This window comes from Malaclemys terrapin, chromosome 8 (genome assembly GCF_027887155.1).
Source record: "Malaclemys terrapin pileata isolate rMalTer1 chromosome 8, rMalTer1.hap1, whole genome shotgun sequence".
In the NCBI taxonomy this organism is placed as follows: domain Eukaryota; kingdom Metazoa; phylum Chordata; order Testudines; family Emydidae; genus Malaclemys; species Malaclemys terrapin.
The window spans coordinates 7,302,043-7,319,341 of record NC_071512.1 but is presented as its reverse complement, the minus strand read 5'-3'; the positions used below and the strand labels follow the sequence as shown (position 1 = coordinate 7,319,341).

General features: G+C 42.3%; 1 protein-coding gene across 4 annotated transcripts in view; it reads right to left on the bottom strand.

Moving 5' to 3' along the window:
- TBC1D9B (TBC1 domain family member 9B) overlaps window positions 1-17,299 on the bottom strand; it is a 35,601-nt gene that overhangs the window by 8,576 nt on the left and 9,726 nt on the right. For all 4 annotated transcript variants that reach the window (XM_054037277.1, XM_054037278.1, XM_054037280.1 and 1 more), the window contains exons 3-15: window positions 16,959-17,077; window positions 14,362-14,590; window positions 13,392-13,650; window positions 12,300-12,507; window positions 9,928-10,140; window positions 8,466-8,627; window positions 7,468-7,618; window positions 6,746-6,960; window positions 5,821-5,938; window positions 4,665-4,950; window positions 2,945-3,074; window positions 1,569-1,667; window positions 602-670 (exon numbers count right to left, since the gene is read on the bottom strand). In XM_054037277.1, the coding sequence (XP_053893252.1) occupies window positions 602-670; window positions 1,569-1,667; window positions 2,945-3,074; window positions 4,665-4,950; window positions 5,821-5,938; window positions 6,746-6,960; window positions 7,468-7,618; window positions 8,466-8,627; window positions 9,928-10,140; window positions 12,300-12,507; window positions 13,392-13,650; window positions 14,362-14,590; window positions 16,959-17,077 (2,258 nt within the window). The remainder of the gene's footprint in view (window positions 1-601; window positions 671-1,568; window positions 1,668-2,944; window positions 3,075-4,664; window positions 4,951-5,820; window positions 5,939-6,745; window positions 6,961-7,467; window positions 7,619-8,465; window positions 8,628-9,927; window positions 10,141-12,299; window positions 12,508-13,391; window positions 13,651-14,361; window positions 14,591-16,958; window positions 17,078-17,299) is intronic.

Here is a 17,299-nt window from a genome sequence, read left to right as displayed (position 1 = left end):
GATTTCAAGGAAAACAAAAGGCACTATTAGATTTGGATGAAGACTCAGGCAGAGATTTGAGTACACAAGACTTGTCAGAGTGAGAATTAAAGTTTTATGAATAAGTCATACCATCTTACTTTGCTAAGTCTACATCTTGCAACTGAGTATTTCAAGGCATCACAAACATTGAGTCTTATTACTCTCATGAGGTAGGGAACTATCACCCCATTTTTACATATGGGCAAACTGAGGCACAGAAGGGTTAAGCGGCTTGCCTAAGATTACAGAGGAAGTCAGTGGCAGAGCTAGGAATAAAACCAAGGACGTCTGAATCCCAGTCCCCTACTCTAGCCACTAAACATTTCTTTCCAACATTGCCAGCATCTCTCTCTGTGGAATATCATTTAAATGCTGTGAACAGTTTTCCATCATCTTTGTAAAAAAAATCATCAGACATACTGGCACCATGTACCCCAGAGCCCCACTTCTGCTTCTGACAGATCAGATTCTGGATAGAAACACAATGCTATTACTTGCCCATCCACTCAATCTTGAATATCTTTCTGTATATCAGAGGCAGAGTGACTAGGACACATTCTTCCCCATACCAGGTTCCTACCTTGAACACCATATAAAGCTCTTCTAGTTCTTCCATAGAAAAACCAATGTCACCAGATATAGCTCGGACCTAAAGTAAGGAAGAGAAACAGAATGAACATTTATTTATTACTCCTAAACTGTAAAATGTATTCACTTACTATATGAAACAATATTTTATATACCATGAAAAAGGCCAAGAGACTTGACTAAGGTATAAGGGAGGAAGGCGTGTTATAGTGATTTTGAACTGAAGGAAAACAGTCTCACATTTCTGAGTTGCTAGGACAGGAAGATGCCAGCAACTGCTGACACAGAGAACAGCTGTACCTGCCTTGAACAAGGAGGGTAAACAATAAAAAGCTGCTCAAAGTGTTAAACGTGTTTTCTGCTCTGACTGCACTGTAATTGGAAGTGAGAACAAGTAACATATCACCTTTGTTTCACTTTGTGGCTTTCCAATGCACCTATTGTCAGACATCTATAGCGGGTGCTACAGTGAGAGCGGCAAAGGGAACAGGTTTCACAACTGGCACAAACAGAAGAGTAAAGTGGCAGTAAGATGCAGATGCTCCTCCTCTGCCCCAGTCCTCTGTGGGTTCCCAACATCATAGCACATACTCTGGATGGGAAGGACATCAGTATCTGCCATCTTGCAACTCTCAAAGAACCAAGATGAAAAGTAACAAATACAGGCAGCTCTAACCAGTGGAAAGTGTTACAAGGCCTGTTGTGGTTCATACTGGCAATGATTTGCCTATAATTCTACCAGGATCATGTCTTAGCACTTCAACCCAACTTGTTCGACTAGATCAATGAGAGCTAAACGGAAGTTGTTCAAGTCAGCAGATACATTTTCCACATTAACCATCATCCCTTTAGTCACCACATTCTGGGTTTGCTACAGAGCAGATTTTCAGAGGACTCAAAGCAAAATGTGCTGCATTAACATGCCAACTGGTAGCTTATTTAATCAGGGTGTTACATACCACGCTCCTCTTGGCTGTGTCCTCCAGGGATTGGATCACCTTCAATCTTTGCTTAAAGCGCATCTGTTCAATGTCATCTGCCCTCATGTTGCTGAATTTCTATAGTAAGGAAGAAAAGCACATCGGTTTACCCCCATCTATCAATGAGACAAGTCTCACGTTCAGTAACATTGTTCAGCAAATCAGGAATCACCTTAGAAGTGATCTGAAAGGGAAAAAATTTCTTTTTGTCAATAGAGATAGTCTGCTAAGACTCTTCTGTTAATGGTGGGTGGGAAGTATAAGAACATGTGATGAGATGTGCTAGCACTCATTAGGAATCCATGTTCAAATTGAGTGCTGTACCTGTAAGGAGGCTGGGCTTTTTCTCAACAGCACTAATCAGACAAGTAAAATGATTTGGATGATGCTGCTTTAACAAGGAGGGAAAAAGAAGGAATGAACAGTCAGAAAGAGTAGTGCTTTGAAGGACGAGAGTGCAAAGACAGAAACGGGATTTCCTTGAGGAGGAGACAACCAGGCACAAGTTAATGAGAAACCGAGACTAGAAAGGAACGTAAGGTGCATGGGAAGAACAGCATAAGGGTGAGCTGAAGGGAGAGGAAAAGGACAATGACAGAAGACAGAGAGGAAGAGAGCATCAGAGAAAAGAAATCCACCTGAAAAACTAAGTCTTTTCCCAATTTTTCTAATTGCATTGAGAGAGAGGATGTGTCAAGTGGGCACTGATGACTGCCCTGGTAATTAAACATAAAAATAAGCTATTTTCTCCCATGCAAATCTACTGTTGTCATCATCCATGAAGAGTTACTTCTGGAAAAGTGTAGCTGGGAACAGGGAGAACTCCCGCTACTTCTGTAATATGGCCTATTGGATTCATGGCTGCTGCTGCCACCACTCCCAGGTTAGGAGACTTCAGGTCATCCAGCTATCATCACAACGCAGACACCGCAGAATGGGATTCATGGGCATTGAAAAGGTTGGGGACCACTGGTCTACACCATAGGGGAAATTCGATCTAAGCTACACAATTTGAGTTGTGACTAGCATAACTCAAAACAACGTAGCTTAGATCTACTTACTGCAGGGTCCACACTACGTGATGTCGACAGGCGAGCGTCTCCCGTCGACTCCCCCTACTCTTCTCGATCCAGTGGAGTACAGGAGTCAACGGGAGTGCAATCTGTGGTTGATTTAGTGGGTCTTCACTAGACCCGCTAAATCGACCGCCAAGGCATTGATCGCCATAGCGTCAATCCTCCGGTAAGTGTTGACAAGCCCCTAGTAAAGCCAATGAGTCTTGGCTGCACAAGGAATGCAGGACTGGGCCTTAAGCGGCAAAGATCCCTCAAATAAATATTAATCTTGCCTCTGACCTCATAAGATGTTTTGATGAGTTCAAAGATGTCAATTTCAAGTGGTGGCTCATCTCCACTTGTGAGTAAGGCATGCAGGTGTGGAATAGGTGGGGAAATACTTTGTCGATTAATTACATTGTCCAGGTACCTGTGGGGATAAACAAAGAACAAAGGCAGAGCTCCGGGTTAATACAATCTCAAGAATTAACAAAAAAAAAGTAAGATCTTAAACATACTATTTCCACTTCCTTTGGACAGTCAATCTCGTTGGCTAGAATAATTTATTTCTTTCCAGCTAGCCTGCCTAGCTCCATTGACGTCTCTTTCACTCTAGTACAATCATTTTTCATTTCATTCTTCAGAGCACCTGTTTTTAAATGAGGTTTCAGAAAAATAAGGTGCAGGTGGTGGCATATTTGGAATTGATCAACATTTCACTTTGCTACAGGAAGCCTTCTTACATTTGGGTCTTTCTTTGTAGTGTGATGATGTATGATTGAATATGACTATTTATATAACTGATATTGCCACTGTTATACAACTGCAACAAATCTTGTACAAAGTATGTCATGTAAGGTGTCGATGGAAAAGTTATGTTTTGCTAAATATGATTATCCTGTTTACATGCACGTATCATTTTTGTATCTGAAGTTATGAATATTGGCTATGTATTGGCATCATACATATGTGTTGTATTCCTGGGTAACAGCCACCAGGTAAAACTTACATTAAGGCCAAACAACTATGTATTGATGGCCCACCAAGGACATGTAGCTCTCCCAATAGGCCATAGAAGAAACTCACTCTGCCCAGGTAGCTCTTTCGGTGGACACCTCAGCAAGAATACAGACAATGGCTACCCCCTGAGAGTCATCAAGCCATGTAAGGACATATGATGTGCTCATGTGATCCTGGACTCCATCTTAGGCCAGTAACTTTCCACAAACAGAGATAGTAAATTTCCAGGCACATGGCAAAGGATATAAAATACCCCTGAGCTATCTCCATTTTGCCTCTTTCCTGCCTTGATTCTCTGGATTGTGGATTTACAACTAAAAGGAGCATTTTGAACTATGGACTGAAGACCTTCCAATCTTTTGGAAGTTATCAGAGAGATTTTACAAGCCAGCAGTCTATTCCATCACTGCTACAAACCTGATATAAAGACTTTGCAATTATTTGTATGTATATGATCAATTAACATTAACAACTCTCTTCTTTTTCTCTTTTATTATTAAACCTTTAGTTTTAGTTAATAAAGGCATCAGCGTGATTATTGGGTTGAAAGAGCTGAGTTATATATTGACCTGGCTAAATGGCTGATTTCTTGGGATTAGATGAATCCCATATTTGGTTAGATTGGTTTTCAGTAACTACTCATCAGACGGTGTCTAGGTGGGAAGACAAAGGCTGGAATGCCTAAGGAGACTGAATTTTTGACTTCCTGTTAACCAGTGTGGTGAGATAGAAGTTTACTTTTATTACTGGATTGGTATAATCTAATGTTAGAATAACCAGCAGTTTGGGGTGAGTCTGCCTTATTTCTCAGCAGTTTGTCCTGAATTTGGCATCCTCAGCTGTGACCCACTGAGACACAGTGACATCTAGTAAAGACAGTTCGAACTGCTAAGCAATGAAGATTGTGAGAGCATGAAAAATATTAAGGATTTTACACCAGAGTAGAAGGGCGAGTACCACTGCCATTCATTTAATTATAAAGAAGAGTAATAAGGGCTACCTGCCCAGGACAGTCATGGCTTCGCCTTCATCACAGCAGTTTAGCAGCTTCTCCATGTTGGCATCCAGGATGGCCAGAGACACCTGCAAGATAAGCTTGATACCCTCGTAGAAGAAGCAGTCAACAATGACCACAGCACTCTCAAAGGGCATGACGCTGAGGAAGAGGGTGAGGAACCAGGAGAGAGAAATGGTGGAAATCACTCCCAGCTCCTGCATCTTCTCTGACAGTTGTGGAAGGTAGTCTCGCGTGAGCTCCTCAAAAATGCCTTGGTCCACTAATGCACCTGAAAAGACAAGGGGGAAGTGACAATTTGGTATCACGGGACTGAGCACAAAGTAATGTAAATCTATGCTAGTTAGATAAATATTGATTCTAGTCACAAACCAGCCAGTTTTCAACAGAACTGAAATCAAGTAAGGTTTGGCCATATGTATTTCCTGATTCCCTCTTTAATATAACTGAAGAATTCTGCATACACATGTGACTATCATGTGATCTGCTACTGTAGAGCCTGAGTTAGCAAGTCATTAATTGATCTGTATATCCCACCAGACAAAAGAGTGGTGGGGTAAATGATTATTATTCTAAAAATAATGTCACAGAAGCAGAGAGATTAAAATCGAAGAACTGTGTGGGACAATCGCCTACAGCACATACGTTAGTGCTTTATTCAGTCTAATTTTAGAAGTTCCAAGCAATGGGGCTTCCACAACTTCCCTTGGGAGACTATTCTAAAACTGAACTGATCTCACAATGAGGAAGTATTTGATAGGCTATTTTTTTTTCTAATTTCATCCCTCTAGTCATGTACACTTTTAGCTCTTTTAAATCTCTTTCCCTGTAAGCCTAGCCCTCCAGCCCCCTCCCATTTCTGATTCTCTTCTCTCTCTTCCCTCCAATTAATAGTTGTCTGGTCCTGAAGGGTTAAGAACTGAATTATCTCAGGAGGAATAACTGGATATTTAGAATTTGCAGGAAATTCTTTACACATCACTAATGAGGCCAAAGCTTTCATCAGCTAGTGTCCCACACTCTTTCAAATGCACTGTGTTTAATGGTCTGTTAATAAATACGACTGTCCTTCTTTCCTGAGTTCTGCTGATCGTATAGTAGAAGGAAATGCCAGCCCCCATGATGAATTTGACAGACTCACCCACTACCCTGGAATTGTAGTAATCTGGCAGCATCCGCTCACACAAGGCCACTAGGAGCCAGAAAGCCTCTTCCTCATTGCAGTACAGCAACAGTACCGATGTTACAATATTCATGGCCTGGGAGCAGGTAGAGCGACACAAACATGCATGGAGAAGAAAATACAACATTAGCTGAGGATGTTCAGGAAGGTAATGGGACACTATAAATGTGAGATAAATGTGGTTAAAATACTATGCTCCTATGGATAAGGTAGGGGACTGGGAGTCAGAATATCAATGTTCTGTTTCCAGCTAACCACTCTAGGCCTCAGCTCCTGCAGCTGAGGAATGGGGATAACTCCACGCATCCTTGTAAAGCACTTTGATCCATGGAGCAAAGTATTAGTATTATTTAACCAGGTTACTAAAACCTTGAAAATGGTATTTATACGGAAAATGCTGAGACAGTTTTTAATAGAGCAGTGTGAAGGGGGCTGTAAATATCCAAAGGATACACAAAACTATTCAGTTCCTACATACTCTGGATATCCTATATCAGTTTACAAACTAATGAGTTTGATGCAGGCTGTGCACAGTCAATACAGCTGTCTTCATAATCTCAACCAGTTCTCATGCACTACTTAGGAAACTAGAAGGTGCTTTTACTAAGCGAGGGAAAGTTAGCCAGGACACTGGGGGCTCTCCCTAATCTAATAAAATATTCTGTGGCTCACAGTCACTAGAGATAGGCAGAACAAACTGATTTAACATCACATCCAAAGGACATTTACAGTTTTACAACACAGCAGCCCCTGCCTTATTGCTAGAGTACAAGGGCATCATCAAGGAGGATCCCAAATTCAAGTATGAAACTTCTTTAAAATGGGGGTTTGGCTTTCAGTAATGTCCAAAGCGTGGGGTGGCTAATTTATACTCCCCTCTTACCTGACAGTACCCGATTGTGGGGTTTCGGAATGCGTAAGCTGTCAGGACCCTCCGAAGGGCAGCGATCCCCAACTCATTCTGAAAGGCAGGGTGCTCTGGCATGGAACGGTGCAGGTCTCGCTCAATTTCCTCTGTGGCAAGGCTGTATTTCCCCATTGACTTTTCCACCAGCTCTGCATAGTACCCAGGAAACGTCACCATCTCATTCCAGGCCCCTACAATGACAAAGGCACTGCTTCATTCCCTTGTTCTAAAGTTTCAGTGAAGGGGCAGATAGGGGACGGTACACAGACTCAAATGAATACAAGCAGATCTCAAGGTTCAGAAACAAATCTGCAGTTAAATCAAATAATTCCCCAGCTTCTGAATGTCACAATCCTGACAAAGAAGACTATGTAGCTCCTGGGAGAAGAGGGAATTTAGAATATCCTGTCACTGTACTGTCATGCAGCACAAGCAGGCAACAGATCATAATCTCTTCAGAAAGCACCTGCTGGCATATTGCATACAGATTGTGAGAGAAATTGGGTCTCTTTAAAGCTTCATGCAGATGGAGTACACCTGGGAGTAAAGGATTAATTTAGAAATAAATGTGATCCATTTAGATATGAACATTTAACTCTCCCAATCTCGGAAATGTGCAGAAGGCCTGATATTTGCTAACTGCAGAAGGGCTACCCGTTACCTGGGAACTGTCATGAGTGTACAGTAGAGCCTTTTACCTGAGAACAAGAGCCACAACTCTCCACGAAGATTCTCTGGGATCCCTTTTAGTACCAGTTCGCGGGTCTTGGCTGTGCGATACATACACATTCCTCGCCCATACTCAAAGAAATGAATATTCCATGACTCTTCCTTCATCTTCTCCTTTGCCTAAGAGGGAAAAACAAACAGTGCCATTTGGATGGACTAAAGCATTTCCATCAAGTTCACCTATAGAATGGGAGGTTTCTACTCAAGCCTGTACTTGACCAAGGAAATACAGTGCCACATTTAAACTGTTCCTTCTTACTTATTCTATGATGTGCTACATTCACTATGTACATAATTTATGAACAACTGATCATCTGTATCAAGTTTCTAAGTATTCACTGACAAAATGTGCAAGCAAGTAGGTTGAAATGTGACATTGACACAGCTTTTACTTGAATAAAAAGAGGCGCTAGTTGAGGATGTGATGGATGGCACTGTAGTCATGACACATCACCCTTCATCTCAAAGATCTGATTTTAAATAGATCACAAGTGAAATGAGTTTGGTGGCCTCAATCAACATTTTATGTCTCATCTACAACACAAATGTAACCAAGTCAGGGCGTTCTCTTACTACATGGTTAAAATTACCACGTCCCCGTACCCAGGCTAAAGCTCTTGGAAATCTCAAGTGAGAGCGAAACTGACTCAATGGGTACTTGTCAATATCGCAAAAGCACAAGAATTTAGTACAATTGGCAGTCTTCGCTCAAGTAGCCCACGACTGGAAAAATCAAGATAGTGCTTGGGTTACAGCTAAGATGCATTTCCAGAGCTGTATGGGAGCCTATCAATGGAACTGCAGCTGGTGACACAGGTCAGTGGAGAGATGCACTGATGGAGCTTTGGGGTATAGAATGAAGAACGACGAAGCTTTCACTGTGCCTGCCTGTTCTAGTCAGCACTTCACTTTAACACCAAACTCATTGCAATAGTTGTTTTACTTTATATGTAAACAGCTTGCATACCGCTTTGGGTCCTAAGAGCTCCTCGGAGTCTCTCCTGAAGAGTTTGAGTAGCCCCTGGGAGGCTGTTGGCACCTCCCCTGTACAGAAGCTGACCAACTGGTTGTTGAGAGTAGAGGTTGGGCTGACTGCAGGTGGACTAATGGAAGAGAACTCTGGAAACTCCTGAAGAACAAAAATATATAATCTGAAAAAAAGCATAATAAGCTTCTACTGTTTATTTTGCAAGCACATTTTGTGTGGTCAAATACTACACTGAAGACCCCTCTACAAAACATGGTGACTTCTCCCTGCTGCCCAACCAATACAACTCAACCCAGCCCTTGCAGGACCGCTGCCTAGAGTAAAAGGGAGCTCAGGCTCTAAGCCCATTGTATATTTCCCCTTTCTGCCCAGACTAACAAAGGTGCCAGCTGTGATGTGGAGATCTGCCAACAAAGATTAGATGGAGATGGCCAACAGGCTACCGAACAGTAGCAATGCCACTTCTGTCCACTAACCTAAAAGTAAAAACTTCTGTATCTCATTACCAGTCCCCAGAGCTATCCATTACTTAGCTTTAAGAACTATTCTAAGATCTTCACCCATAATCCATGAATGTATTGATTTATTGTCTCATGCATCCTTAGGAGACCTATTGGGCCACATCCTCTGCTGTAACAACGAGGAGTCCGGTGGCACCTTAAAGACTAACAGATCGGTTAGTCTTTAAAGGTGCCACCGGACTCCTCGTTGTTTTTGTGGATACAGACTAACACGGCTACCCCTCTGATCCTCTGCTGTGTCCAGATCTCACTGACTGTAACAAATAAGAGTCACTAGAGGCTGCTCCAAACTGTGCCAGATGGGGATTACCAGAGCATAGTTAGCGCTGGCCACTCCCCTGCTCACCCTGACATGTCCCCCACACCAGGGGTTGTGGAAAGGGAAGCTTTACACTTCCTGGGGACTGTCCCATGCTGAGGGTATCCCTGGCACGGGATTTAGGAGGAGGTTTCTGCTCCCTTTACACTGATTGACTGTGCAGAAGGGCACAGCGGACCAGAGAATCTAGTCTAATATTTCAGCCTCTCTCTCTCTTCCCCTGCCTTTCAAAGCAATAGATGCTGCCTACTTCCTTTCCCCTTGCCAACAGCACTCCCCCAGCATAAACACCATTTTCACTGTGATGCTCAGGCTCACAGGAACTAGCTTTCTTTATCTTGAGAAATTATAATTCAACTCTAACCAATGAAATGGGTAACTTCCCTAATCTGCAGAGAATGGTGACGCAAATGAGAAACTGATGTAAATAGGTCTTATTCCTAGTGTTCCTCATTATAAAGACCTGAAATGTCTGAGCTTAGTCAGCCTCCAGCTTTCAGAGTAGGAGTCTGATAGGAAGATGCCATTTGCTGGAATAGACAATGCAACAAACGTCTCTTTGGAAAGGTGGAAAGCCCCCTCCAGAACAGTGCCCTAGTACCTCACATCCAGTGTCACTGAAGCTCCCCTTCCACTTTCTGCCAGAGCCATCCGATTTCTTTGATGGTGTTCTCTGCAAGAAGTCAGAGATTCTCTGTACCAGGAAATCTTGGTCCTTCAGGTTGGCGAAGAGGAAAGTCATTTTACTTTTGGTGCTGATGGAGAGAGGGCGGGGCAAGACACTGGAGCTGTCTGCTTTCTCAACAACTGCCACCTGGAAGAGACAGTCACAGGCAATTTGGATATAGTAGGACTCCATCATTTCCATTTGATCATTAAAAGGGACTCCGAGATGCATGTCCAAATTTAACTTGCTATAAAACATTTATAACCTGGATTGTCCTCTAGGTATTAATTTTTGCCAGCACATCAACTCCATCATCAAGACATGTAACAAGACACATGCAAGCTGGTCTCAGCCAGCAGCCTCTGCTGTAGCTGATGTGGTTTTTACAGGAATGATAGTGGTGGCTGATGTGGAAAGAAGGGGGAGAAAACTGATGGAGTACCCCCACAAAGAAGAGTTTACTTTGCTTTTTAAACACCTGCTTCCTCATGCCTGCCATGTGCTCTGGTTTATACAGAAAGATCAGAGGGCTTTCCTCAGTTTCCTCAGCTGAAGGACAGACTTTTCACTGCCCCATCAAGATGCTGAGTCCCCTTTTAAATTGAAAGAATAAAAACATACGCAGTGTGAATAAGATTTTGCCTTTTTTCCTATTTACAAAATGGAGTGTATAAACAAAGTAAGAAAATACAAGAGCTTGTTTAAAAAAATGCTACTTTTCTAGAATAGGAGAGAAAATGCCAAGACAGAAAAGTGTGCTCACCTGCACTGTGCACAAACAGCTGTGCCTGATTCTTTAACAGTAGCCCTATCTCCACTACTACAGAACAGAGCAAGACACCCTGAAAGCTTTTTTTTTTTTATAAGAGCTACACAAAAAATTGTGTTGTTGTTTCCCCTTCCTTCTGGTACAGGTAGTTAACAAGTGCTATTGAAGGAGCTGTGCGGATTTCATTAATGATGGCACACAAGCAAAATGCATTTCAGCTTAATTAAAAATAGAAGAAAAAATCTGTTTGCCAAATGGGAACCGAGAAGGTAGCACAGGGGAAAATGCTACTTTCAAGCTGCTAAGAGGTCTATTACAAACAGAAGAGGAAAAACAAAATCTAAACTGTAAAAAAAACAAAAAACAAAACCAAAGCACCAGAAAGCCAACAGTCACAATGTCCTTTGAACAGACTTTGTTAAACACTGAAAGTTTGACTTGTCTCTGGATACTTCCAGAATTGGATAAGAAACAAACTTACTAGTCAGTAGTCTCATGGTTACTGAAGAAAACATTTGTCTGTGTTCTCTACCTTTGCTTCCTTCCCTGTTACTTGGATTTTGGAGACAGATTTCTCTTTCAATAGGAACTGATCTCAGTCTTTTGCTAGAATCATTGCCCATTACGAAAGAATCCCCCAGTACCTAAATAAACTGCCATTTCTTGTGAAACCGTTTGGGAATCATTAGGTAAGGGATAGATGATAAGACAGAAAACATATTGCCTCTCTCTAAATCCATGGTCTTGAATACTGTGTGCAGATCTGGTCACCCCATCTCAAAAAAGATATACTGGAATTGGAAAAGGTACAGAAAAGGGCAACAAAAATTATTAGGGTTATGGAACAGCTTCCATATGAGGAGATTAATAAGAATGGGACTTTTCAGCTTGGAAAAGAGACGACTAAGGGGAGTGGGGGGAGTATGATAGAGGTCTATAAAATCATGACTGGTGTGGAGAAAGTAAATAAGGAAGTGTTATTTACTCCTCATAACACAAGAACCAGGGGTCACCAAATTAAATTTATAGGCAGCAGGTTTAAAACAAACAAAATGAAGTATTTCTTCACAAGTCTCTCGCAGTCGACCTGTGGAACTCTTTGCCAGAGGATGTTGTGAAGGCCAAGACTATAATAGGGTTCAAAAAAGAACTAGTTAAAATCATGGAGGATAGGTTCATCAATGGCTATGAGCCAAGATGAACAGGGATGCAAAACCATGCTCTGAAGTGTCCTTAGCCTCTGTTTGCCAGATGCTGGGAATGAATGACAGAGGATGGATCACTTGATGATTACTTCTTCTGTTCATTCCCTCTGAAGCACCTGTCATTGGCCACTGTCGGAAGACAGGATACTGGGCTAGATGGACTATTGGTCTGACCCAGTATGGCTGTTCTTATGTTCTTAGCCTACGGATTAACCTACTGTGGTCAAGAGCCAGGATTCACAACCTGTAAGCACCAGAAACACCCAAAAGCTAAAGACCAAAAGCTTGTAGTCCTGATGCATAAGTGGCTTTTCATTCTAACAGGTTCCCACCTCCCTGAGTGGAATGATGAGGTGACAGGCCTCCTCTGCCTTGCTGGCAAAACAGATATAATTGTTGGAAACAAACATCTGGCCAGGGATGTGCATCTTGTTAAATGGAGTCCACAAGGTGCAGTCTGTATGTCCATCCAGGCGTTCATCCTTGGGCAGCCGGAAGGTGGCACGGTACCAATCATTTTTGGCTCGAGCATCCAGATCTCTGAGGGGGAGGGGAGAAAAAGAGAGAAAGGTAATCTCCACACTGGGAGGCATGAATGGCCTCACCCTCTATCCTCAAAATCCTAAGAAGGAAACACCACAACCAAAGGTTCATTCCAGTCACAACGTGCAGGAGTGCCTCTTATCTTCTCACTGTTCACTTCTCAAACTGAGATATACCACAACACCCACACATTCTCTGGAGCACAAGTACTTAAAAAATAAAACAAGGTTTCTCTCAGGTGCATCTCATAAACATAAAATATACCTTACTCTTGTAGATAAATACTTTGAGGAAAATCATCACAAGGTTGAAACAGATGGATTTAAACAACTGTGCAACCTTCCATCCCAAAACAGTGGTACTATTAAAATTTGTACAATACTTTGAAAATGTAAAATGCTATAAAGCGTACCATGATTTTTTAAAAGATCCTCACCTTTTAAAAAAAGGAGATCAAAGCAGAGGATTGGGGGGAAATATAGGGATCCTGAAAGCATGCTTCTAAATAGTTGCATGTGGGTAAGGCATGCATTACCGTACCAAAGCAGAAGGCATTGTAGATTAAGTCATCTCCAATAGAAGCAAATTCTGCTTACATGATTATTTTCAGATAGGGATCATTGAAAGTTCAGTCTATGCCGTCATGCACAGGGGGAAAACTGAACTTGTCTAAAAAATAGATGAATTGTACTCAGGACAAAAATGAGCATAGCTACAAGGGGGGAATGTCAGAGATTATGTAGCACCTAAAGTAATCAAGCCTTGATTCAGATTTGGGCCTCAGGTGCTAATCAATATCACCAAATAATGTACACCCATTCTTTGACTCTCCTGCTCCCACCTTCCCCGTCCCCATTTCCACTGCTGGAAGAGACACACACCTTTTGAGTGCAGAGATGTTCTTTAGAGGCTTGCTGGGCTTGGGAAGGGACTTGTCCTCCAGGAAGCCCTCGTTGTCCAATAGCTGTCGCATGGCGATATTAGCCAGCTGTTCCATCAGCTTGAAGGTCTCATTGATGTTGAGGAACATGGAGAAGTAAAGCTCGCTATCCCTGGTACTCACTTTAATGCACTCAGGGAACAGCAGTGTGGCGTTTTTTTCCAGCTGTGTCACGTCCACCCACTGGACTACCAGGGTCACTAAGGAAGCACCCAAAGTAAACCCACCAATTACAACGTGATGCAAAACACACACACAGCCAGTAGGAGAGAAGTTAAAGTAGCAAGCAAGACTTGCTATTTCTTTTCCCATTCTTGGGCAATTTTTTTTTTCTTCCCAAGTGCTTCACCATAAAGGAAGCACCGTCTGAGAATAACTGGCCTCTGAAACAATACTGGACCCCACCTGAATGTTGCTGAATCAGTGCATACTCCTAATTATATCTTCTCAGGTTTTCATATCTCATCCATAGCAAATAACTACGGGCAACAGAGTAACTCCTGAGGCAAATGCCATCAAGATCTGAAAACTCCAATAAAGAACCCCAAACAGGACTACATTAATGCGAACTAGGAACCTTTTAGTTTTCACTCACAGTATCCACATGGGGGAGTTACAGTGCAGCACTTGTATGTGCACTGTTTGCACCCCCCATATTCTGAACTGCAGGGCAGTTCAGACATAGCCACAGGCTTCTAGATCACTTTAGGTGCTTTTGAGAATTCTACCCATAAAGTCATGAGAAAGCTAGATGACAAGTGTAAGTGGGACCTGAAGGCTGTGTGCTGGGGCTAAAAGAGGATTTCCATGGGGAAAAAAAAATTAAAACAGCCAAAAAAGCCCACACCAATGATCAACTAGATCAAGGGGGAAAGTGGCAGATAAGAGCACACAGCAAGCTGATAACTTACCTTCTTTGCCCAGCAGGAAGGAGTAGAAACAGAGGTGATTGACAGTCAGATACAGCCAGCCCTGCCTTGGAACACGCCCTTTCCAATAGCTGCAAGAATAGTAATTGACTAGCTTCTCCACCTCAGGCATTCCAAACTGTTTCCGCATCTTGAGTTCAGCCTCCTTAAATTTACCTGGATCCTCTTCACCCTGGGGCTGCTGATTCTTGTTCTCTTCAGCAATAATGCCCTGAAGGGAGAGGAAAGGATGATGGAAAGTGGAAAAATCAATGCTGCCTTCACTTACAGTGTTAAAGTAGCACAATCTCAGAGATAGAGAGGAAGAACATGGCAAGGGAATCCACACCAGATCCAAGTTAAAGGCAAAACAGAGACGGTTAATAAGAACAACAAACCAGACAGCTTGGAATCCTGTTAAAGGTGAACCTATGCCTGAACACACACTTAAAGCTAGTGTCCATAAATAACATTTCAGTGTCCTTCTCCTGACTGGCCTGGTAACTCAGAGTTAGCACTCTATACTGCCATGCAGGAGACCTGAGGTCAATTCCTGGTACTGCTGAAGAGTGAGCATGCTCCCTAGAGGGCTTGGAGTTCCACAGACAGCACCAATGGGCACTAAAGACAGCTCTGTCCTAATCTGTTTAACCAGAAGGAAAGGACTGACAGTAACCCAAGAGTTGGGGGAAACAGGCAAGGAACCTGACAGAGATACAAAGGAGTCTCAAGAAAACACAATTTTTCACAGTCACAACTAATAACGATGTCTTAATGTTTTGTTTTCTAGATTACAGTAACAAGTCACTCCTACTTTATGGAGATTTTTATCTTCCCTTTCAATACCATCTAAAAAAAGCCTACCATTGACTTACAGTGACACTGTGGGTCTGATTTTCAGAGACAACAAGAAACTACAACTTACATAACTTCAATGGGAGTTGCATGTCCTAAGGACCTCTGAAAAATAGACCCTATCAGCTTGATAGGTTAAAATAGAAAGAGTTCTCCTTGACAATGGTCCACAACTTGCACTTCCTACCCTGAAAATAAAGTATTCCCCCCCCTTTAAAAAATTCAAATTCAGCAGCTAAGATGCTGAAAAAGAAACTGCCTCTGTGTTACCAATATCCAGGAGCATACACCAATTTGTGACTCAAAAATGTGTGCTATTATCATATTTCTATTAGAAGGATTTTTCTGGAACATTCACAGATCTATTTTAAGGATAGGATGACTTTAAAAACAGATCAGTTTCTTAGCTTATCAGTGCCTACAGTGTCCTTTTCAGCAAGCACAGATGCCCTTCTCTGTTAGAGTCAGCCACCTTGATGGCAGAGCCACTGCCTGGGTAGTGCTATTGTTTCCAAGTTGCCCACTTTAGTTATTTCTTGCTCTTATCACCTCCATCTCTCTAGAGGATGGATCATCACATTAGCTCCTAGCATCATTCTCAAATCTACAGTCTAGTTTATAAACAGCTTGATTTTCAATTTTCAGAAATGTGGACACAACTGTATCTATGGCTGCACCTACAACTATGCCTCCATCTACCAAACCAAAGTATGGATAACATATTCCACCCTAGACTTCAGGCAAAGGCCAAAATAAGTCAGGGGAGCTTTGCACTGCTTCCAAAGCTTAACTTTGGGCACTACCAGGACAGCAAAATCCAGAGTTAAAGGCCCTTCACCAAAAATGCCAGCAACCCATTTGGATCTAGGGACTGACAGTGAAGGTACATCAGCCAAGTTCAACTGTTGCTATAAAACACAAGAGAAGAGGAAGTCTCAGAAAATGAGGACCCAGATCATCTAGGGAATTAATAATCTATATCAACATGCTGAGACAAAAGCACTGTTTCTGACATTCTCAGGCTGTCTTTACTACTATAATATTTCTAGTGAGAAACGGTCAAGCATTCAGAGACCTGGTCCATCCACCTCCTTCACGGTCTCTACTAATTGGGCAACAGCTGACTCTACCCTCATCACACCAGGGGGGCAAGATTACTTACTCAGTGTCCCCCAAAAAAATCAAAGGCCCCACCCACTTACAGTTCAGACCGATTCTTTCTTAGTTAACCCCTCAACCAGCAGAGATGCTAGTGTTTGTTTGAAACAGAGCACCGTGGGAATTAGGATATAGTCACCTTACACCAGAGACAGGTTCTGGATAGTCCTAGCAGGGGAAAGTGCACTGTTTACAGGCTAGAATTATCTGGTGACAAACATGGGGGAGGCCAGACAGTGAAATGTGGTCCTCTTGCAATGTGCCAAAGATACAGCTCATTGGGATAATGTCAGACGGGCAGCAGGTTTTAGTGAGTTACTGCACCAGAAGAATTCTCAAAGGTAGATTGCTCTTTGAGATCTGTTCTTGTCACATGATTTCTACTGCAGTATGTATTAATCCTGAGCTATTGCAGCAATAACATAGTACTGATAAAATAGTATAAGTTATATGAAGATCTGAAGCATACCTATGTCCAGAGAAGGTGAAGATGGAAATATCTATAGGGAATTTTTTTTCCCCTCCAAAAGGTAAAAAAATCTCACCACCACCTCCCCATGACCTGCAGGGAAACATGTGCCCCTTACATGTATCTTGCCCTTGACAAAAGTGGTGATGTCGTCCTCATTATCAAAGATGGAGAGAGTCTGCAGCAAGTTATTCTCTAGCCATTCCCAATGCTTTGTGATCTCCTTACGAGATGAGCCTAGCAGGGGGACAAACAGGAAATCGTCAGAACACCATTCTTCTTGCAAGTTCACAGTAGAAAGTCAATAAAAGCATCACCGCAGATAACAGTGGGCAGGGCACCTGTAACCAGTCAACTACACCATGCTATGGAGTCATTTAAAAAAAATATATTGAAAGTCAAACTGCTGTTGCCAATGCCAGGTCCTCCTAGTGGCGACAAGCAGCATTTTCTATTGAC